Source organism: Anguilla rostrata, chromosome 9 (assembly GCF_018555375.3).
Source record: "Anguilla rostrata isolate EN2019 chromosome 9, ASM1855537v3, whole genome shotgun sequence".
NCBI lineage: Eukaryota > Metazoa > Chordata > Actinopteri > Anguilliformes > Anguillidae > Anguilla > Anguilla rostrata.
Genome location: NC_057941.1, coordinates 34,264,968 through 34,288,945, shown reverse-complemented (window position 1 = coordinate 34,288,945; position 23,978 = coordinate 34,264,968). Strand labels below are relative to the sequence as shown.

General features: G+C 43.1%; 1 protein-coding gene across 2 annotated transcripts in view; it reads right to left on the bottom strand.

Annotated features, from left to right (window-relative positions):
- The window catches only part of LOC135263639 (teneurin-2-like), a 135,364-nt gene that overhangs the window by 109,530 nt on the left and 1,856 nt on the right, over window positions 1–23,978 (bottom strand). For both annotated transcript variants that reach the window (XM_064351914.1, XM_064351915.1), the window contains exon 2: window positions 9,840–10,064. In XM_064351914.1, coding sequence (XP_064207984.1) covers window positions 9,840–10,064 — 225 coding nt within the window. The remainder of the gene's footprint in view (window positions 1–9,839; window positions 10,065–23,978) is intronic.

Here is a 23,978-nt window from a genome sequence, read left to right as displayed (position 1 = left end):
GCACTTCCTCCTAAATTGTACAAAATATACAAATATTAGAAAAATATATTACCAAAAATTTTCAGAAATTATACAAAACTTCCATTCTTTATCAAAGAATGAAAAATGTGCAGTCCTATTAGGACAAGGACCAACAGCCCCAATTGCGGCTCAATATGTCTCAGCTTGCCATAACCTGAGGGACACTGAGTGACCATCATACATAATTACAATTATCTATTTATTTATTATTTTTATTATTATTATTATTAATAATAATAATAATAATAATAATAATAATAATAATAATAATATTTTATTTTTTAAATTTATTTATTTATTTTAATAGAATGTTCATTACTAGTATTCCACTGTAAATATGTATTTTTTAATTGATTTATGATGCTTTGGCAATATGTACCTATGTATTTCCTGCCAATAAAGCAATTTGAATTTGAATTTGAATTTGAGAGAGAGATAGACAGACAGAGAGAGAGAGAGAAAGGGAGAGATAGATAGATAGTTAGAGAGAGAGAGAGAGAGAGAGAGAGACAGAAACAGAGAGAGAGAGAGAGTGAGAGAGAGAGATAGAGAGTTGGAGAGAGGGGGGAGGAGGAATGAAAGGGAAACCGATGTTAAAAATTCACAGCACACCCAGGGCCTGCGTCACATGCACACGGGCTCTAATTAGACGATAATAACTGCCAGGTCAGAGTGCAAACCGAGCGTAAAATCACAACCTTCTCAAATATCACCAGCACGTCACATATGCAATGGCTGCATACAGAATTAATGTCGAGTAAAAGCGCCACGAGTCAATATTGTAAACGACACAGATGAATTCACAAAATTAATAAATGAATGGAAATGACATAAATAATGAACAGCTGATTTCCACTTCCAAAAGACGCGTGGCGGACGCGGATCTTCAGTGCGGCTGCCTTCGACCGCGCGGAGAGAGAGGGAGGCAGAGCTCCCGCACGGAGTGCTGAAGCTTCGCCTACCCACAAGCCCCGGAAGGCGAGATCAGCTGATAGAATGAGATCGGCTTTCTGTTCACCTGGACTCAGGTTAGGGAAATCTTCCTAAGATCACCGAGGCAACTGCTGTACTGACTGTCTACTTGTTTTTATTTGTTTTGGTGTGTATTTGTGTGTGTGTGTGTGTGGGGGGGTGGTGGCAGAGTCAGCTGGAAGGAAGAGAGGAAAACGAATCCTTTGGATGGGGGGAGAGGCAGGATGGGGCGTGGTGGCAAATACTTGCCTCTTGCACCATGTTGAAGATGCAGCGTTCAACACTGATTCAATTCCATGAGTTCACAAAAAAAGAAGTGAAGCATGGAGGTGATATTTAAGAGCAAATGCCCTGTGTGCCTGGCAGATAGGTCCTGCGTGAGATGGGGGGGGGCAGAGGGGGGGTTGGGCAGATGTGGAGAGAGTGGTGGTCAGCCCAGGCAGGATTAGTGCTGCAGAGAAAACCGGTGTGAGGAAGGCAAGATGGCGCTGGTAAAAGTCGCATTCGTGGCGCGCGAAACTGTGACAACAATGAACCGCACTGATAAAGAGAAATGTACCCTATTGGACAGAAACCCAGTCACACCTCCATATTAGCATTTTAAAAAAGAACACCAGCTGTCACTATGGCCAATTCTTTCTGCGAGAATCGTAAATTTTTTATATATTTTTTTAAATTTATTTTTTTCAAAAAGAAAAACACACAAAAAAACCTGGGTTCCAAGCCGAAACAGGTGCTCCGGTCCAAAAAAATAAATAAATAAATAAAAAAAAAACAAGGTGCGAAGGGTGCACCACAGACCGAGTAATTTATCGACCAGTGTGCTGATTGTGAAAAGATGTGGCCAGGTGTGACCAACCGCCAGTGATAGATCTTTGTCGTAGTGCTTTACGGGGATTAAAGATGCGTGGCTAATCTATGGTGATTGGAGCCTCACGAATCAGACTATTGGTGTCCTTGACTTACTGCAAACATATATTTAAATAAATAAAATACAGGACAATAGTTCAGTTATATGACTACCCAGCATCAATACATGAGTGACTAAAATATTTCACATTCTTATTAATTAAATATTAATGTATACAATGGAAAATCTTTTTATTGAAGAGGTCTCAGAAATGCCAGTCATGTGTCTCACCTGTACACAGTGTGACAACAAGCATGTTATATTGCACACAATAATAATAATAATAATAATAATAATACATGCATATATTATGGCTAAATAATAAGATATATTACGATTATGATTTAAATTAAAATAAAAATTAAACATTACATTAGATATTTAAACACAAAATACACTTTTGTATTATTATTATTATTATTATTATTATTATCTAACTAGCACACTGACAAATGATAACGACAGCAAAAATATTATGATGATTGCTTATTTATTTAATTATATTAAAACCACATACATGCATGCATGCAATTACACACACACAAACACAAAACACACACACGCACACACACGCATACACACAGCTGTGTTTCAAGCCTATATATCAGCCAATAAACAGACATTTTCCTGTTTCCAGAGAGCTCTCTCTCCCACACATTACAGAATACAGCCCAACACGGTCTGAGAATTACAGCGCTATGAAGATTAATGCTCAGAGTGGCAGACACATTTCTCCACAGTTACTCGCTGTCATTTTGTCACTGTGCATCAACTTTCCGCCCCAGTGATTTGAATTCCTGGGCAGAAGATCCATTTCATGCACTGTGTTTACCCAGCAGCAGATCAAAAGAACAGGTCTGTGTGTGTGTGAGTGTGTGAGAGTGTGTGTGTGTGTGCGCGTGTGCGTGTGTGTGTGCACTCATGCATTTGTGAGTGCCAGTGTAAGTATGTGTGTGTGAGTGTGTGTGTGCATGCGTGTGTGCCTGCACATGTGTATGTATATATGGGTGCCTGTGTGTGTGTGTGTGTGTGTGTGCGCGTGTGTGTGTGTGTGTGTGTGGTGTGTGTGTGTGTGTGTGTGTGTGTGTGCGTGTGTGTGTGTGTGCACGTGCCTGGGGATGATTGTGAAAATATATGAGCACACACTGCAGATCTGGATTCAAGACCTTCAGCTTTACATGCCCATGTAACCCTACAGATTCACACTCAGACTGTGAAAAGTCTCACCAGACACCACCTTTCACATTGAGACACAAGCCATTTTTAGTACACTGATATTCATAGGTGATACAGAAGGGAATTTAGCATATCTCAATCAAAGCGGTAGATTTATTCAAACATGAATTAATGCAACTAAACAATTTAGATATATTTTAATATTTTAAAAACATTAGCTACTTGTCAATGTTATGCAGTCAACATTACATCAAATAAAAATCACCCGAGATTGGCACCAGTTCAAACGACGACAAAATAACTACAAAAAATCTTTATTAACCAGAAATGTTCTGGTCTTCATGTTTATTATTTATTGATTAAAAACTTAAGAGAATGATACATTTAATATGCTCTGTCTAAATATAGTGTGGCTATTCATGCCACAAAATGGTATATAAAATAATAACAACACAATCTAATGATTTAATAGTTAAAGAATTAATTTTATCTCTAACTCATGTATTTTTAATTTAAGGTATAAGATATAAAAAATTCTACATATTTTCATCCTGGATAATAGAAATTATTTGAATAGTTAATAAATATAGCAAATATTCCTATGTATTTTTAAAAAAAGTATAAATTAAATTCCTTTTGAAATCTGTGTAACAGTAATATAAAACTATGCAATTATATTTAAAAAACAATGATTCTGATGACAATGTATTATTATTATTATTATTATTATTATTATTATTATTATTTTTATTTTTTTGAGATAATCATGTATGTGAACATGGCTTTTCAAGCACAAGAGAAAATACAAACACAATAAGAATATTGTTCAAATCCAAGAGACACAATCAGTATCACCACAGATCTTTCTATTCACAGCCATGTAAAAACGAGGTTAGCCACAAATGAGTCACCGAGCAGCCCACCACTTTCACAGCACATCCGCGGTGATACCCCGCCACTCTCTGATCTGCAGCCGACCTTTCTCACTGCACAAAATCACATTCTGCTCTCCACTGTGAAAACCAGCACCCGGGAAGAGCAGCTCTCCTGGAGAAACCTCTTTTATGTAAAACATGAAAACGTTATTAAACAAAAATTTACGAAAAAAAAATTAATTATTTCATATTTTATTCATTATATATTGTTTGCCCTACAGAATATATATTTACAGACTATATAACTATATATTTACATATTTACATACACTATATATGTATGTATATATATATATATATATATATATATATATAAATTCCATGCCATATTCATTGTATTTTAGGAAGGGTTCAATGTTATTTATCATATTAGTCATATTATCAAATGGTATTATAATAATACTAATGAATGTTAGAAAAATTAGGTTAGACAAGATTGAAGGTTAGAAAATTGTTGTCCACTGTGAAAACCAGCACCCGGGAAGAGCAGCTCTCTGGAGAAACCCTTTTATGTAAAACATGAAACGTTTAAACAAAATTTACGAAAAAAAAATTAATTATTTCATATTTATTCATTATTATTGTTTGCCCTACAGAATATATATTTACAGACTATATACTATATATTTACATATTTACATACACTATATATGTATGTATATATATATATATATATATATATATATATATATATATAAATTCCATACCATATTCATTGTATTTTAGGAAGGGTTCAATGGTTATATTGATCATATTAGTCATATTATTCAAATGGTAATTATAATAATACTAATGAATGTTAGAAAAATTAGGTTAGACAAGATTGAAGGTTAGAAAAATTTGTTGTCAATGCTAATGGAGTAAATAAATAAACACACCTGGCTAATAGCTTGCTCACAGACAGGGGGATTTCCAATTTGGTCTCAATGTTTATTCAATCTCCCCCTTTTTTTGTGGGGCAGCAATTATGTTAGTGTCCGTGTGGAAGCAGGGAGAAGCTGAATTCATTTAGTGTGTGGTTACTGCAGGAGTGATTGATGTTTCTCTACAGAACAGTAAAGCAATTAGGCCCGTGATGTAATGTCATTCTAAAAGGGCTATAATCACATTGCTCTCAAACTCCAGGCCTTGGTAAAGATCCGTAGCAGATTAATGTAGAAGTTAATGACATTAATGGTATTTTATACATTCCACCAAAAGTAACTTTTTTTTTTTTTAAACAATATTTATCTCACCCTTACCCATTTAGATCACAATGAGAAAGGACTATTGTAAAAACCTAGGTTCTTGTGTGACAATCCATCTTTGCGCACGGACCAGATGCTGGAATTATCTAGTTTATGACCTCGAAAAGAGGTTTTAAATCATTTTAGGCAATGCACTTAAGTGAGGAATGGATATGAGGGGGAGATCAAGGAAATATTTAAGTTTCTGGTTTTTTTCCCCCCATAAATAATGTGAGTGGACATTTATTGCGTTTGATACAACAGTACATCGGCCTTTCAGGCAGTTGGAGTTTAAAGCTATCGAGCCTATTTCAGCCAAATATAACCAGCCCTCATGCGCCCAAAAAAACAACAAAAAGAAAACGGCCTTCACTGAACAGTTCAAGAAGAGAAAAACTTTCAGCCAAGACAATTTATAGGTCAATTATTTTTGGATGACAAAAAGAACATGTTGCAGTGAGAATATGGATTCATATTATTTTGACGATATATTGGAATGTAGCTTTCAGCTGATTAGAATATATGCATCCTGAGATTAGGACCAGAGACTCATGTCCCCTACAGGGGACAAAAATGAATTTCCAGGTCATAGGAGGATATATCGACAATTCACCATTTTGTTTCAATTCATGAGAGCCAGTATATAGAAATAAGTGCAGAGAAAAAGCTAAATACTTTATGTTTTTTATTGTACATATTTTTCTACTGTCTATTTGCAACATATTTAATAAATTATAAAAATGAATGTATAACAAATAATACTACTGGATATTATTATGCTTAGATGGTCATATTATTGGCATTTAAAAAAATGACACAGATTAACAAAAAATATTACAATTTAAATAAAAATTTGATATATATACACTCAATGTATAATGGTAGCGTGTATTTGCCATATGCATTAAAATAGCACACACTTAGCATTATACAAAATTAATAATACAATAAAAATACAATACAACTAAAAAAATGTTTTCAAAATAGGGGCTGAAAGTTTTCATGTTCATCAATTAGTTGACTCCTTTTTAGCTTTAAAATACTCCATTGCTGTGAGATTGGTGATCAAAAAATTATGCACCACGGCCATAGAATGGTGTAGCTAAAAATGTTACCCCTAAATTTAACCTTAAATTATTATTTTTTTTACATTTTTTTATTTTTAATAAGCCTCTGCAAGACTGTAGGAGACATTAACTGCTACTGTTCTGAAGGAAGAGGGAAGCACCAATACAATGGAAAATAAACTAACGACAACACAATCTAATTAGTTAATAATTACCGTCATACACTCGATAAACATCGACCACTGGCACCCTCAAACACCAGCAGAGACTGCGTGAGAATCCAAAAACATCACTCCACACAGGCTGTCCTCGGATTAGCCGTGACCCCAAGTTACATTTCCAACACAGAAACAGAAACAATAGTTTTGAAACTGCTCAAGAATTTATATGCATAAGGAAATGCAACATCAATTTAATAGTAGTGACTTCATAGATTTAACTTATATATATAGTATATTATAGTATACTAATAATAATAATAATAATGGACGAAGACCTGTACATCAACCATGAGTTTTCAGTTCACTGAAAGGTTTTTTTTGAGGGTGGGAGAATTTCTGAAAGGGACAGATATATAATGCTCTGTGTCAGCTCGAGGAGAAACAGGTCGGCCCAATTAGATTTTTTCCTCCGTGTCTGCTGTTCCTTGCCATTACCCTACAACATGCTGTGAAATGGCTGTTAAGCAAAATAACACAAAAAAAAAACAAAAAAAAACCAGATACTAAAGCTTTTATACTAATCATAAACAGCGAGGCACATTGAGGCACGCTGAATAACAGGGGCTGACACTGTGGTAATTATAAGAGAAAAACAAGCATCGTTCTCGGTGCAGTGGCTTAAAAAGCAGAGCTTTAGGATTGCCGGATAATAATATATAAGTCATCTGGATTTTCTTCTTCTTGCCTGATGCAACAAAAGCTCCCCAGGTTGTCCTAACTGACATTGGGTTTTTACTAATATTTCACCAGCGGAATATTAAATGTGATTTAAGGACACGCTCGAACATACAAAGAGCCGGACCCAAGGCCATTACCATCGTACAGAGTGCCTGGCCAGCTTGAGTTCTTTTTTCGTTTCTTTTGGAAAAAAAGTCCTTAGACATGAAATCCAGGGTTTGAAATTCTCCATTAAAAACCATATGAGATAAATGCAAGCATTGTGAATTTTGCCTCATCGTCATTGCTTGATATGAAAATACAAATTTGATCTATACAGAAGAAAGACAACCAATGTGACACAGCTGTTTGAATACTTCTGCATTTTACTGTATAAAATCAAATAATTATAAGGCTGTTGTGAAGTTTTTTGGAGTGTCGAAAGTTTGGTGCTGACTGGCTAATCTTATTTTATCATATAAAATACAAATAAAAAATCATATATATATATACAGTGTATATATATATATATATATATATATATATATTCATGATTTGCATTTGTATGTGAAATGATAGAATAAAATTAGGTGGTCAGCACCAAACATGGGACTCCTCTAAAAACTTCACAACATTCTTATAATTATTTTATTGTATGTTATTTTATGTTTTAACAATATTTTTCTGCTTACCGTGCGGTAAGGTCTTATGGAGAAACTGTTGCTGTGCTTATTTCTGTGCATATTATATATATCTATTCATACAGCTGGAGGTGTACAGTGAAAATGCGGGTTCAGTATACGTCCTTCACAGGAACAACTGTAGGAGCCGGCACCTGTGAATCAAAGGTGAAAGCACCAGCTAACGGGGCCACGTACGTTCCGCTACGTCTGATTATCAGCAAAATGCATAATTAATAATAAAAGTACATCGGTCTGATTTTTTTCTTTTTTCGTGTGCAGCAGTGTCACACCGCGAGCCCTCCGAACGCCTGGCGCGGCTTTAAGGGCCTCTAATTGAGAATGCGTCGCAGCGCCAGATAGCTCAACACGAGCCGCGCGTCGGAGCGGCGCTTCCTTCAGATGCATAAAAGGGCCCATAAAAATGACAAACGGCGAACGTTCGGAAAACGAAGTTAAGGCGCATTCTAAGATTAGCCCTCGGGAAGGCCTTCAGCTGGCTGTGCTTCCAGCGCACACCGCCACCCCCACCACACCCCCACCGCACCCCCACCGCACCCCCACCGCACCCCCACCGCACCCCCACCGCACCCCCACCGCAGGGTTTCATTCAGACGTATAAATTCCAGGCACATCCGGGCACCCTGCCCTCGGTTATATTTCTCCACATAACCACCCCGGCAGCCCTTTCTAAATGAGGAGATTACCGCGGCTGTGGGTGTTAGCATAACCCCTCAGAGCCATAAGCTCTTGTCCCCCCCCACTCTAAAACTTGCTCAAAAAATCTCGGGGCTGGCTGGACAAATGCCCCCCTTCAACCCCCCCCCCCCCCGCCTACAAAAACTAGCGCTGAGATTACGACACTACAACCCCACTTTAAATTTCTGCTCTCTCATCCCATACAGCAGAGTGGAGCACAAGGATAACCATGCAAGACAGGCCGCTAAGAAACAGGAGAATATGTGAGATATTGTTAAATGTTATATTCACCGTTTCACCCAATTTACACATGACATGACATTGCACAAGCTAATATACACAAATACCACACACACACACGCACAGACACACAAAGTTGTATTCTGTTTATACGTGTATTCTATGTTTGTTGTACTCTTGCTTTGGCAATATGTATATACACACACACACATACACACACACACACACACACATATGGGCAAAAAAATGGGTCAAGCCCAAAATGGCAAAATATTAAGCTTTTAATGTTCTTAACAACAAATCATTGCTCAGAAAATTAGCAAGAATTAAACAAGCATTGTTTATCCTGATTCATTTTCCTGTTGAACTCAATGGAAAAAATCTATCTACTGCATATCTGGCAGCAGCACGGTGATTTGAGGCTCATTTGATACCTTGGACCCTTGATGACTTAAAGCCATTTAGCCAACAAATGTGTTCCATGCTGTATCAGCATAATTTACAACTGAATCTAGTCCCACCCCCAAATTCCCATAGAGATCCATTCAAATGCGTTTTTGTATCGCTTGTAGGACAACCTGAAAATAAGATATCCAGACTCTGATGATGTTGATAGGTCACAGACATCAGGAAGTCATGGCATGCAAATGATATGCAACCAAATACAAAACATGACTCTTTTATTTGACATTATGTTAATTTGTCTACTGTATAAGTGAATTTCCCTGTTTCTAGCTTTTCCCCAAACAGTTCACTGCAGCAAAAGTCAAAGAACAAATGGTGGCACAGGAGGTCTCAGGAGTGCATTTGTTTAATTCTTGCTAATTTTCTGACCAATGATTTGTGGTTAAGAGTTAAAAGTTTAATATTTATCCATTTTGGGCTTGGCCCATTTTTTTGCCCAGGAATATATATATATATATATATATATATATCACGCCAATAAAGCTAATTTGAAAGAGCGAGAGAGACAGAGAGAAAGACAGAGCATGACAGAGAGGGAATGAGAGGTTAGGGTGCAGTGCCATGTCTTACCCGTAGGGGGCAGCTGTGGCGGGGGAGGACAGCCGCGGAACAGATAGGCATTGGGAGAGAACTGGTCTTCGGGGTGAGGCTCCAGGATAGGGTGGGAGGAGCTGCTGTCCAGGAGAGGCACCTGGCACTCCCTCACGGTAGGGGGCGTGGGGTGGAGGGGGTCTGGGGGGGGAGGAGGGGCGGGGGGGAGCAGGCTGGACGCAGGAGTGGGAGGGAGGGGACGACCTGAGGAATGGGGAGTGGCGGAAGAAGGGGGGGGGCAGAAGGAGAGAGGGGGTGTTAAACAATGATGATGTGGGGCTACTGCTGCACATACTGTTACTCTCTCTCTCTCTCTGTCTCTCTCTCTCTCACACACACACACACACACAAAATCACAGAAGATGCATGAAGTAGAAAACAATGCAGTGTGTTCTTTTGAGTGCAGGGGGGTTGAGGGAGGGTGGGGGGGGAGGGGGGTTTGGGTAAGTGATCAGACATGCCCCACCTCCACACCCACACACCATTTCATCCGCACCAGTTACCATTAATTTAAACGGAACAAGCTTTTAAAACCATACCACCAGCAAGCTGATACCCCAAACTGCTGGACACTACCGTTGTAGAGGTGCGTACGGTCACAGAGGACAAAGATTCATGGGGGTCGGGCAGGAGGTATGGCCTGGCAAGGCCAGGGGCAATATCACCATCAGCATTAATTACTGAGAAACACTGAAATAAATGGACAACTTTGAAGTCCTACACAATAACAAAAAAAGGAAAAAAGTACATTCACAAAAAAAGAATCGTTTGGAGGTATGTCTGAGCAGAAGCACTCCAGCCCTGCGGTCAGGACTCTCTTTCCCCCTTCCTGTTGTTCATACGATTAAAGTGTACGAGGGGCGCAGTGGAAAAACAAAGTACTCGAATTGACACGGCAAAAAACGAATGTCTCATCATCGTCAATTACGCTCTCCGGAAGCTTCCATTCATACGGGGATTAAAGAGCCGAAGAGAAAAGTATATATTTACAGCGAATGAAAGGGCCCAAAAAAAAACAACAGAAAGAAACGAGACGCTCCGCGTGCCGCGTGGGCTAGCGGTAATTCTCCACTCAGCGGAGCGGCGAGGCTTCCGCTTCGGTCGCATTACCGAGCGAGAGCCCGACCAATCACCTGCGAGCTTCTGCTGGGAGGCGGGGGGGGGGGGCGCGTGTCAGCTGAGCTAAAAGCGAACGGAGCGCGAGAGATGGGAAAGGTCAGTGCCTTCGTCCGGTAGAGCGCGCGGCGGACGGACGCGGCGTGGAGAGGTGCATCGTGGGTCGCTGGCGGAAGAGAGGTGAGTAACAGAGGGGCGGCCAGGTGTACGGCACAGAAGGAAAGCGCGGAACAGACGAGCGGTGCTGTCCCACCGCCAACGCGGCCTACTGTCCACCCCGCCCCTCTTACTGCAGTCCCCACGTATTCCCAAAATTTCTATCAGGGTACGGGTGTGAGGTGGTGCTGCTGGGTGGGGAGAGGGGGGGAGGGGGGGGTGTAATGAGTCTACTGGAGGGAATAACATTTTAAAGACACGTTAATTACAAAGAAGGAAAAAAAAGGAACCAAAAATTCCTTAAAATGGCCAAAAGCAATTAAGAAAAATTAAATCTCAAAGTAATTAGGCCCCGGGGCATTTTTAAAACTATTGTAATTTATTTTTTGCTGCATTTCTTATAAAGGTCAGTGTAAATTGGCGTCGTGTTATTATAATGGGAGGCCGGTGTTTCTCTAGATGATTCCGTCCCGTCTGTCCTTCACAAGTTCAGAACAGAGTCTTGAAAACCAGTTCCAGAACTGTCTCGAGAGGAGTCGGGGGGCTAATCCCAAACGGCTATCGACCGGCTGGACGCGGACGGGGCCTCGTCTGAGACGAGGACAATGACAGGCCTTCCGTCGGCGAGAACAGATGATAGCCGCGGATCTGTGCGAAGCCCCCTCATAATTTATTTCATTAAGTGAGAAAACGAGCTCGCGCCTCCTTTTGTCACTTAACAAGAAAAGCGCTTACTAGAAGTTTCCGTGGCAGTGTTTGCGGGGCGTGCTGGAGAGCACCCAGGGACCTCCGAAGCAAAATGAGCTGAGGAGCTACTGTAAGTTCTGTACAGTGCACCGCTGCCTTCTCAGCTTCGGCGTTAACTTCTCAAATGCAAAACAAAGACCGGTGCGAATAAATACCATCAATTCGCCTTCATGCGTTCCACTGCAGCAACGGGATTTGAGCGTCGATGCGGATTTCCATCAGCTGACCCCACCCCGCCTGACCGCCCCCCTTGTTTTGAAAGTCTCCTGAGTTGTGGTCTGACTGGCTGGGTGTCCACTGTCATTTCCATTTTGTAGTGCTAATTACATCAGCAAACAGGACAAACGGACTATCTCCGGACTGACAGCCAGGCTTCTCCGCCAAATTCCATACCCAGAATGCAATGCAGAGCTCTCTCTGTCACATGATGCGAACCCCTCGTCTGGCAACGTCTGCGAAGGTGGAAGGAAAGATGGAGGAAAATGCGCTGCTAATAATCAAGGAGGGGTCAGATAGATGCTATGCGTTTCTTCCACCCATGAACTCAGCCAGCTGATTTCACCAATTAGTTCTACCTCCTGGCTTAAGAACTGTGCTAATTGAAATTGGGATAAAATTCTGGAGGGATTTTTACTTTCTGAACCTGGATTTTCCTCCTCTGTAATCAGGGGGTTGCCTGTTTGATAATGGGAAATGTAACCTGGAAATAAACACTTCTATTAATGATGTGTATCATTTATAGAAGTGCGAATGCACTGCAGCTGGAGGTCTGTTGAGAAAAATAAATACGCACATAACACATAAAGATAATAAACATCAACCCTCAATCTCTAAAAGAAAAGGAGACTGTGGGATCTATCCTTAAATTGAGAGACAGCAAAAAACTATGCAAATTCAGATTTTCCAGAATATTCTGTAGACAACACATATCCCACCCTTCAACTGTAGTATGAGCAGCCGCACTCCACCCTGAAATGCATCTCATGGGCTAGTAGCAGTGGACACATCTAACCAGCCTCTCTCTTTCTCTGTCCTCCCTCCTTCCTTCCTTCTTTCCCTCTTTTGTTCCTCTGTTCCTAGCCTAGGCCCTAACTGAAGAGACTGAATGCAGGATTTCTGCTGTGTGAAATCAAAGGAACGATAGCATGAGAGAAGGAGAGAGAAAAATTAGAAGAGAGAGAGGTAGGGGAAAAAGAAAAAAATAAGAGGGTGAAAGAGACAGGAGAAGAGAAAGAGCAAAAAGAGAGCACAGAAACATCTGGAGTGCAGCCAGACAGAAAGAGACAGATCTCTCTCTCGCCCTCTTTCTCTCTCGCTCTCTCCCTCTTTTATTCACCATTAACACGGCACACCTTTCACACGCCGAAACAGGTGAGGAGACTTTAGACAACGTGTGGAAGAAAAATAACAGTCTCTCCGTCTCTCAGGGGGCTGTTCAATCTAAGCCCTACGGCGGCCTGTCTTTAACTTTGAGCGATGAGCTCAAAACGAAGTGCGGGATTTCTCTCTCTCTTTCTCTCGGCTCTTACGCGAGCCGTTGTTTTCGGAGACCGCGGAGCTTGGGACTACGTGTAAAGAGCTTTGTCACTCAAAATCGAGGGCGAGCCAAAACTGGCGGTCAGAGCCGCGGCGGCCCCCGCCGAGCGAGGGTTCCTGCCGCTAAACGCCGCCGCTGCCGTCGGGGCGGACGTCCAGCCCGCCCCTCCTCTTCCCCCCTTTCTTCTCCTCCTCTTCCTCTTTTTCTCCCCCGGCTTCCACGGGGCTGGTCTCTGCGCACGGTCCTTCCACACAAAGGCCGTAAAAATTAAACAGACCTTTGTACTTCAACGCCAGTTTGCTGCTTATTGATGAGGAAAACCCTCTTCGGAATGCACTTACTGTGCACGTCGCTTCAGATAAAAGCGTCTGGCAAGTAAATGTAACGCGAATGTCAAGGAAAAGAAACACACAGAGCTATTTTTATATATTTATTTATGTACTTATTGCATTATTTATTTGCTTGTTTTTCTACCATCCACGTTAACGTTATTCCATTTAATGACGGAAGGTCAAGCGGCGTGTGCAACAGAAGCGCCGCACTTGAGATTCACATCCCTGAAAGTGGGCTTGTCTCTGTCGCTCTGCTTCCCAGTCGGTTACATTGCAAATTCGTGGCCCTGCATTACCACTGGCTCAGGATGTACAAGCAGCCTAAAATCCAGCCCATTTCAGGCTTCCCCTACCCCCCCCTCCTCTCTCCACCCTCCCCCCCAGCCCAGCTTCCCACATTCAGGGCATACCTAGATAAGGCCGTCCAGGTGAATTTGTTATCATTCCGTTCAGCTAATGAACAGAGTGGTGAGGTCGCTATATAATCCCTTTCTTAAAAAAAAAAAAATTGAGAATCTAAAAATGGGGTTATTTGGGGTCCCCTTTAACCTCAATTATCTCTGAATGTGTAAGCCTGGAATTTTTTTCCCCTCCTTTTTTCATTCATTATAACTCATCTCCAGTGAATCTCCGGCCCTCGTTCTCCCACTCTCTCTCTCTCTCTCTCTCTCTCTCTCACACACACACACACACACACACACACACTCTCTCTCCCTTGCTTAGGATGGCCTCAGAGGATGGTAAAAGGAGGACAGTGAAAGAAAGCATGAGCCGGTTTTAATTTGAAAAAGTTACCGCTTCTCAGCATAAAAGAGGAGATCACATCACTGCCCCCCCCCCCACCCCCCACCCCAAACGCTTTGATGTTAAACCTCAAGACTGTAGCCACCTCTCTCTCTCCCGCTTGAAGTGCTGTGCTCTCTAATCCCGGATAACAACCCTTCACCCTGATATTTACATCTGCGCAGGACTGGAACCAGGCTGAGCAGATGCTGCTGAAGTCTAAATGTTTCTGTAGAAAGGGCCACTCAGTCGTCGCTGATCTAAAGGGGCTGAGCAGAACAAAGAGATGGATAAAGAGCGGATCGGTTTGGGGGGGGGGAAAGTGCCCGTTTTGGGCCTGGCCGTTCAGAGCGAGGGAGGTAGGGCCGATCCGGGGAGGGTGGGGGTTCGAACCGTGGCACGCGAATCCCCACACGACTCACGAATCGCGGACTCATCCCCGGGCCCTGGCGGGGGGGCGATGTCACCTTCTCCCGCGGAATCTTACACTCACGCTCACGCCGCCTGGAGCCGGGACACGATTGCTATTATTTCCCCTCAGCTGGGTACCCTGCATTTCGGCAGGGAGCGCTAATCCCGGCCCTTCCCGCGGTGCGGGGGCGGTGCGGGGGCGGTGCGTGGGGGCCCGCCGCGTTGTGGTCACGAGCGTTCCCGCCGCGGGAGCCCTCCCAGTCCGGCCGCCTGGCCCCTCCCGTTGGGGGGAGGGGGGGCGGTGCAGCGGCCAGGTGCGTGGGTTACCTGTCCCCCCCCCCCGCACTAGTGTCTGTGCTCACCCAGCCTCTAGCAAATCCATAAAAATAAAAACATTCCATTCCGCTCTTTCAGCTCTTTTTCAAATGAAGGTCTAAAACCTTGGGGCATTCCGCTTTTCTCTTTCCCTCTTCCACGGACGAATGCAACCGCCCCCCCCCCCCCAATCTCTCTGGTTTTCACGGATAATAGGTTGGCAACGGTCAGTCTGAGCGTGTGCATTATTGAAATTCTTACACTTTTTCTTTTCTTCACTGGAATCATAATGAAGCCCATTCTCTTGCGTTCCCTCGGTTGTCTTTGAGTTATTGTAATGTGACAGAGTCAAACAAGCCTGACATGTCGCTAGGGATCGATTTTTACTGGTGTTCGATAGAAAAATGCAGCGTGGCTGTGTTAAGGGCTGGGTATGATACTGAGCATAACACTGACAGTCTTTTTTTAAAGGGTCTCTGAATCCCACTCAAATTTCAAATGTAACTGACGTTTTTCCATCACATTCCACCCTGTGTTTTTCCCAGAGTAATAATAACCAGGCACAATAAACGCCCTGCATTTTCATCCTACAGTTGCATCTCAGAGGACCGACCGTTACTGAACTAGACTCATTAATCTCTCCCTTATACCTGCCCATAACAATCTTAATAAGTCCCTCTTCTGCTCTTAACCAATCATGCCACTCAATGCTGTGCTACACACTCTCCGGTTAGCCACTGGCTGTTTTACACCCTACAGTCAACGCAGTAGTATAGGAGAGAGCCTGACCCTATTAATGAGAGCCGCACCTGACCATAATTGTAACTGGTAGGCAGTGGGGTCTGGTCCGTTACCATGGGAACCCAGTCCCTGGTGGAACAAGGGCAATTGCGTCCCAACACTGCTGACTCCTAATAATATTAAAGCAGCGATGAGACCAGGACGGAGGTTACCACCTGTTACAGTACCATAGGACCGAGCCATGGTGAGCACCTTCACTAACTGGAATGCACATCAGTCCCCATATGCCCCTTTCTGATTGGAGAGCTCCTTGTGCTGATATCAAACAAGCAAACCATCCAGCGAAGCAAATCTATACAGGAACACAACACCTCGATTAAGCTGCATTCCCCGCCTCAGAGGAAGATTTTCTGTCAACATCATCATCAGAACAAATATGTAGCATGCGTTTCAGAACTGGAAATAGTCCCAAAACAATAAATGTTTTTTTTTTGTATTGTTTTGTTTTGTTTTTGTCTTGTTTCGTTTGCTGGGGAAAAGGAAGCAGTTCAGTCGTTTGCTTTCGGAGAAAAGCAGCCTTCTTAAACGCTGCGTTCAATAACAATGTTTCTGACATTCTGAGAACACTCGACCATCCATCTTTCAGTCCAGCATACGCATGTACAGAGAGGAAAAAACTGTCAGAGGAACTCGAGCGAGGTTCCAAAAATTTCCAACTGACTGAATTAATAATAATGATAATAATAATAATAACAACAACAATAACGATAATAATAATAATAATAATAAGAAGAAGAATAACAACAATAACAATAAGAATTGTAATAATAATAATTGTAATAATAATAATAATAATAAGAATAACAACAATAACAATAATAGTAATAATAATAATTTTATTATTAATAATAATAATAATAATAATAATAATAATAATAATAATAATAATAATAATGAAGGGAGACCTGTATGTCATCCACGAGTCTGTTCACTGTTCACTGAAAGGATTTTTGGAAAATGCAAAATAATAATAATAATAATAATAATAATAATAATAATAATAATAATAATACCTGAATGCGTTTAAGGCATTCATTTTTCACAAAGCGCTTCATGCTGAACTGAAGGGAGGGAAGCTCACCTCAGCCTCCACTCACCTGTGTCACTTAGAGGCCCTGTGTGCGTGAGCGTGAGGGTACCTGTCCCTGACTGACAGACTGACAGACAGCACATGACAGCCGCGGCACCCGGGCACCGCAGCGGTGATCAAGGTCACGTACGCAGCAGTCACGGATCTAACAGCTCCAGCGAGCGCCCAACCAATCGTGCGCTGGCATTAGTCCCGCCTTGCTGAGTGAAACATTTAACTTGTCATGCTCCAAGAGCTTATATACTGTGTGTACATATCCATACAGACACACACACACATACACACACACACATCTATATATACACACTATTAGAAAGAATTTAATTAAGCATTACTTCAAGAAAAATTAATTTTGAGAATTAATTAACAGAATTTAGATAATTCAGCAGATTCCGCCTTTTGCTGAACAGCACAATATGTCATGCTTTATCACAAGGGTCAATTTTACTGTTTGTATATAGATTGCAGTATGGCAATTTTTCAACCGTTCGATAATACACAGAGCGCAAGCTTATACAGTTTTAATTTCTGCCTACTGGTATATCGGCTTGGTCAGAAAGTGTCTACACATTATTTACAAGTAAATATCAAGAATAACAATTAATGTAATTTAAAGGAGTCTGAACACACTAGATGTATATTTTTAAATGGTTACTCCTATTTCACACTCTTAAATTGGAACGTTGTGAAAAACTTACTACCTGCACAGAATCCATTTCCTATAAAGAAGTTATACTAGTCATAGTCTTTTTGATTAAAAAGTTTAGTTAGGCCACAGTTAATATTTATGTATCTATACTTGGTCCCTCCATTTTATCAAGCCAGATTCTCGAGCCAGTCTTCATGCCAAGGTCATTGGAATCTGACTGGCTGATGTAAAAGGGAGGTTAACCGATCATGACAGGATTTCGGCTAGCACGCGTATTGAATCCCAAATTCTCTATCAGTTCCCGTACAACACGCCAAGTGTACATGTGGAGCCAAGAAAGAGGAGGCTGTGGATGAAAGGGGGAGTCTGTGGATAGATATAAACGGTTTCTGCGCACAGTCAAGTACAACTCTTGGCACGGATACAATGCAATTTGGCGCAATAAAAATTGCCATTGTCCACTGTGCCTGACAGCTGTGGAGAGTTATTTTTTTTTCTTCTTCTTGCACCAGACTCAGGGGGATGACCTGTCAGCACTGAACGGGTGAAATGAAACACGTCCGGCTTGAATGATGCTGAACGGCTGATGAAATGGAGGTCCAATCGAGTTTCTACAGGTTAGGCTTGATAATGGCAATAGCCAGTCAGGGTCCTGTGGTGCCTCCCTTTCCTCCCTTGAAGTTCCCTTTGTGGTCCCATTCAGTATTATTCTCCCCTTGAAGTCCCCTTTCTGGTCAAAACGAGTTTTCTTCACCCCTTGAAGTTCCCTTTTGTGGTCCTGTTGCATTTCCTTCTCCTGTACAAGTTTTTTTTTTTGGTAACAGTGCATTTTCTTCTCTTGAAGAAACCTTTGTGGCTCTATTGTGTTTCTTTTCCCCTTGAAGGTTCCCTTTGTGGTCTGCTGAGTTTTCTTCTCCTCTCGGAGTTCCCTTTTTTGGTCCCATTGCATTTTTTTCCTCCTGTTGAAGTTCACTTTGTGAGTTTTATTCTCCACTTGAAGGTCCCTTTGGGACCCGGTGAAGTCTTCCTCTCCTCCTGGGATTCATAATCCCATACCAGTTTACTGGTTAGGAACTGCAAACTGGGCTTCAGGCCAGCAGCATACAGAATCACATTAGGATTTTGCTTTCCAGAAATCAGCTGTTGGCTGCAAACAGATGTAGGTTCTAAAAATCTGCTAATTATAATTTCTAGCCCCATACATCTGCCTTTGAAGTGTGCGCCTTCATGCGCATGATCCATTCTTATCTGTCGCAAAGGAAACAAAACTGTCCTACTTTTTTCTGTCTCCTTCTTTACTCTCCCTCCTCCAATCCCTCTCTCTCTCTCTCCCCCCTCCTCTTCCTTCTCGTCCTCCCGCCCCCACCCACTCTTCCCCCCACCCCCCCTATCCTCCACACCCCACCCCATCTGGAGTCTTCAGAACTTCTCACCCTCTCAGAAGATCAAAGACAAATTAGATTCCTTTCCAGGCTAATGTGAGCAGCCCCCCAGCCCCCTCTTCCCCCCCAACACAACCTACACCCCCCCAAGTCTCTCCCCCCCCCCAGTACATTCCTCTTATCCAATCACACTTTTTTGTGTTGTTTGTCATTCTCAAATCTTAAAATCTGAACACTTGGCAGTGCTCTGCCAATGTCTCCCCACTCCCGCCCCCTCACCCCCACCCCCTTAACCAGTTCTCACTTTCCAGTGATCATTTAACTCTGTAAACAGTGTTGTCTTGTGCCATCAATAGAAAGTAGACATAATCCAGAAATGGGGTGTTGCTAAATTTAACGGAGCGCTTTGAAGTGGGGGAAGATGGGTTCGGTCACAGCCTCCCCAGATCGCTGGCGGTTTTTCTGAAGCAGGTCTCGGCGGTAATGAGTTTATGAGTCACTGGCCTCAGAAGATGCGCTCTTAGCTTCAACTCCACATCTTTATTTTTTCATTTCACTTTCACTATTTAATCTAATTTTTTGCGGCAAAGTCTGACGTTACCCCCCCCCCCCCCCAACCCCATGAAGGAAAATTTGCTACTTGCCTTCACCTCTACAAATAGTTACTTATAGGCTGTAAATAAGGACCGCATTCTCTTCAGATGGTAAGATTAAAAAACACAGGACCGAGTTAAATGAAATAATTTAGGAAACATTGGGTAGCGCTGCTTTGGAATAGAGCTTGTTTAATTTATGTGAGCTAAGATAGCCGATATTGTTTGTTGTAACTTGCCCTCATTTTGATCTCAATACTTTTAATGGCAGGCCTAGATTTTGCAAGTTTTAATTAAGGGCTTATAGACAGTGCTCTGTATGCGTGAGTAACTTTTGTACATTTTGTACATTGAAAGTTATTTTTTTGTTGAGTTATACATATATATGCAGCAATGTGCCTGCATCCTTCATAAATACACATCTCTTCATAAATACATGCACGGACACATAATTCACTGTTGCATGGATATGCATAGACTGAACATACATCCATACAAATGCCAGCATAGGTGCACAGCGGGCTCATCTACACACACAACTCACTCACAAATGCGCACGCAGATGCACAAACACACAAACCTACACACTCAAACACACACGCACGGACACTGTCATTTATTACAAAATCGGGCTGAAAATAGGACTCATTTAAGCATGCGGTGACATGAGAACTCGGTGGGCCGGGACAAAGTGGACCAGTGCCCCCCGAGTGTACACCTCTGGGGGGCTTCCAGCTTCCGGCTGAGCCCGGGAGGCAGGTGCCACTCATGCGGGGGTGACGGGCCGTGGTCGCAGGGCGTGGGGGTGGCGGCAGCGGTGGCCCTGACTCATGCCTCGCCGCCCCTGCCACGCTGGGTTAGCGAGCGGCTCTGAGGCAAACGCAGCGCTGCTTTGCATCATCTGACCCCGAGGAGACTGCAGACGCTGTTATTCCACCCTGCTCCCCTATAGACTCACACCGTGTGTAAATACACTGACGCAACTCCCCGACACACGAGCGCACGCTCGCCCCGACCTCATAGAGCTCAGAGTCAGACACATACCAAACACACACACACTCACACACACACTCACACTCACACACACTCACACACACACACACACACACACACACACACACTAACACACACACGCACTAACACACACTCACACAAACACACACACACTAACACACACTCACACAAACACACACACGCAAACACACACTCACACAAACACACACACTCACGCAAACACACACACACACACACACACAGACAAGCGCATGCTCACCCCGACCTCATAAAACACAAAGTCAAACACATACCAAACACACACACACATACCAAACACACACGCAAACACACACACACACACACACACACAAACACACACTCACCTGACCACATAAAGCATAAAGTCAAACACATACCAAACACACACACACGCACGCAAACACATGCACACACACACACAAACACACATGCACTCACACCCCCATAACACAAACAACATACCCACACCCCAAACTTACACTTACACGTAAGCATTCATAAAAGTTCACTCTTTCAGAAGCAAAGGCTATGTCAACAGTATATGCACAAAATTACAGAGAAGTGTACAGCAAGACAGGCAAAAGAGAAAAGGGCCATTTGAGCCGGCAGTTCTGCTTCCACAGCACTGGTGTCACAGATATCTACTGACTCTGCCTCACTGTGCAACATTAAAAGGGTTAAGATGAAGGGGAGGCAGTAGTTCTCAGGACGAAAGCCGCAAATGAGATTTTTAATTACTACATGACCCGCGGTACATTAAGGATGTATTCATGAGTGTCATTAACCGAGAGGTAACTAACCCCTCTCCGGTTTAAGTAAATGTGATCGCGCTGATTCTGTGAGTAAACACTGTTCCGACCGCAGTCGTACCGCGTGAAATCGCGTTCCAGGGCACAGTCGCGTCGTAACGCTGAGCGCAAACACGCTCAGACCGTAAAAATCGGTCGAGGCCACCGGTTAGAACCGGTTCGAGCCACAAACGTGCCCTCATACCGAGTGTAAACATGTTCATGCCTCACGCCGCACAGAAACCAATCAGATTCACTTCACTTGCCCATCAGGTCTATGAAATCATTTGGCGTTCACGCTGTCATGGCCAGTTTGAACTCCGCTCAGGCGCTAATCTCATAGGCTCCTGTTCTCATCGCCATGCCAACGGCATGCCCACTCAGCGGCGAGCGACCAGCACCCAGCCGTTGGCACGATACCCTTCTACCCACAAAGTAGTCTTTTTTTTTTTTTACCAAACGTTTGACACCACGACGGCCCCGAAATATATGGCGCCCCACGCTAACACTTTCCCAAACATCGGATGCCGTTCTCATCAATGATACTCAACGCTCCTGCCTCTCCCTGCTGCGTTCCCCATTTAGCACCGTCCCGCTCCCCAACATTTCCGGATTACAGAGTATCGGAATTACAAAGGAGGGAAGAGAGAACAGAGAACAGAAAAACGAGGGGCGGGTGCAGACCTCGGATCTTGGATCGATGGACGTACCTTAACCCACCGTCAGCCAATGGGAGCACAGTCCACAAATCCAATTAATCAATCAACCAATTAAATAGCTCAATCAATCAAAACGACCAGTTGAATTTGTACTTTAACGCCGTGCTGTTGAAGGACGCCTCAAAAGGGCAACGTAGCGGGAAGAGTCCGGCAGAAGCAACGCAAACTTAGAGACGGTAACCGTCACCTGACGTGCAGTAGGCGGAATGGAGCTCAGCTGATGGCTCGCGGCAGGACGCCGCGCGGATAGCGCTAATCTAATCATCTGTGTCCATTATCTGGAAATGTAAGCAGAGAATTGGCACGGCAACACAAAAAAAAATAAAGAGATTATCGGGGTAGCGTTAGCAAACAGATGCACACCGGGGCCCCCGCGGAGGGCCGCGCTTCTCGACGGGGGACATGGCTGAACCGAAGGGCGGTTCGGCAAAAGAGACCCCTGTGAACGAGCGAGGGGCGCCCCCCCCCCCGAAATCCGAGGGACGGCTTCCCGAATTTTAGAGCACGGCACGCGCACGGCCTCGAAAAATCCGCCGCGACGCGCTCGGACTGGGCTCGTCCAGAACTGCACGCACATAACCGCACGTGCAGATATACAAACTGCACACACGCATACACACATATCCATGCACACACACAAACATACAGTAAGCACAAATGTAAAGCACAAACACACAATGACACACACACAACATGTAGCACAATGGCAGCACACACTCTGCCACAGCATCCTCGAGCGAGCCAGCTCCCTGTCATTGGAACGATACCCTTCTACCCACAAAGTAGTCCCCAAATTTACCCAAAACGTTTGCCATCGCGCAGGGACGCGCCGGCCGCGGGGCCGGCCCCGAAACCGCTGCGCAGTGAGCGGTCAGCGGCGGCCAGGCTGCGGAGGCGCACGGCCCTTCCGTGAGCAACGAGTGCTGTGGCCAGGCTGCGGATCACGCACCGAAAAACTGCGCCGCAAAAATGTGGGTGAAAAAAACAATCGACACGCTGAAAATGCGATCGAATGCAACAAATGAGTTTTCTTTGACAGACAACCTTGACCAAGGTTGACCTACACAGTTTCACTTCATTTTATTATTATTTTTCACTAGTTTTTCATATTAAATCTAAAGATTTATACTAATTCCTGGCTCGAGGTTACAGCAGCAGGCTCGCACAGACATTGATTTACTTATTCATAGTAAATTAAAATGTTATAAAACTATATGCTAATCCATATGAATTATACACATTTTATATTACTTAATGGCTAGTAGCCGCTATGCGATATTAGCCTAAATACATATTAATGATAGGTGGCATGCACATTCCAGTAAAGCATTACATTACATTACATTACAGGCATTTAGCAGACGCTCTTATCCAGAGCGACTTACACAACTTTTTACATAGCACTTTACATTGTATCCATTTATACAGCTGGATATATACTGAAGCACTGCAGATTGATTACTTGCATCAAATTACAAGAGTTCCTTACAACCGTTGAATAACCTGAACTTTCGGTTACAAGTCTAGTCATTACCCAATCTTATGATACGTCGCCATTCATAAAGCCAGTGGACATTATGGTGACCATAAAAAGTTTAGACACAGTGAGATCAATTCACCCCTGCAATCTGCCTCCACTAGAGATATGTCTACAAGGGTCATAC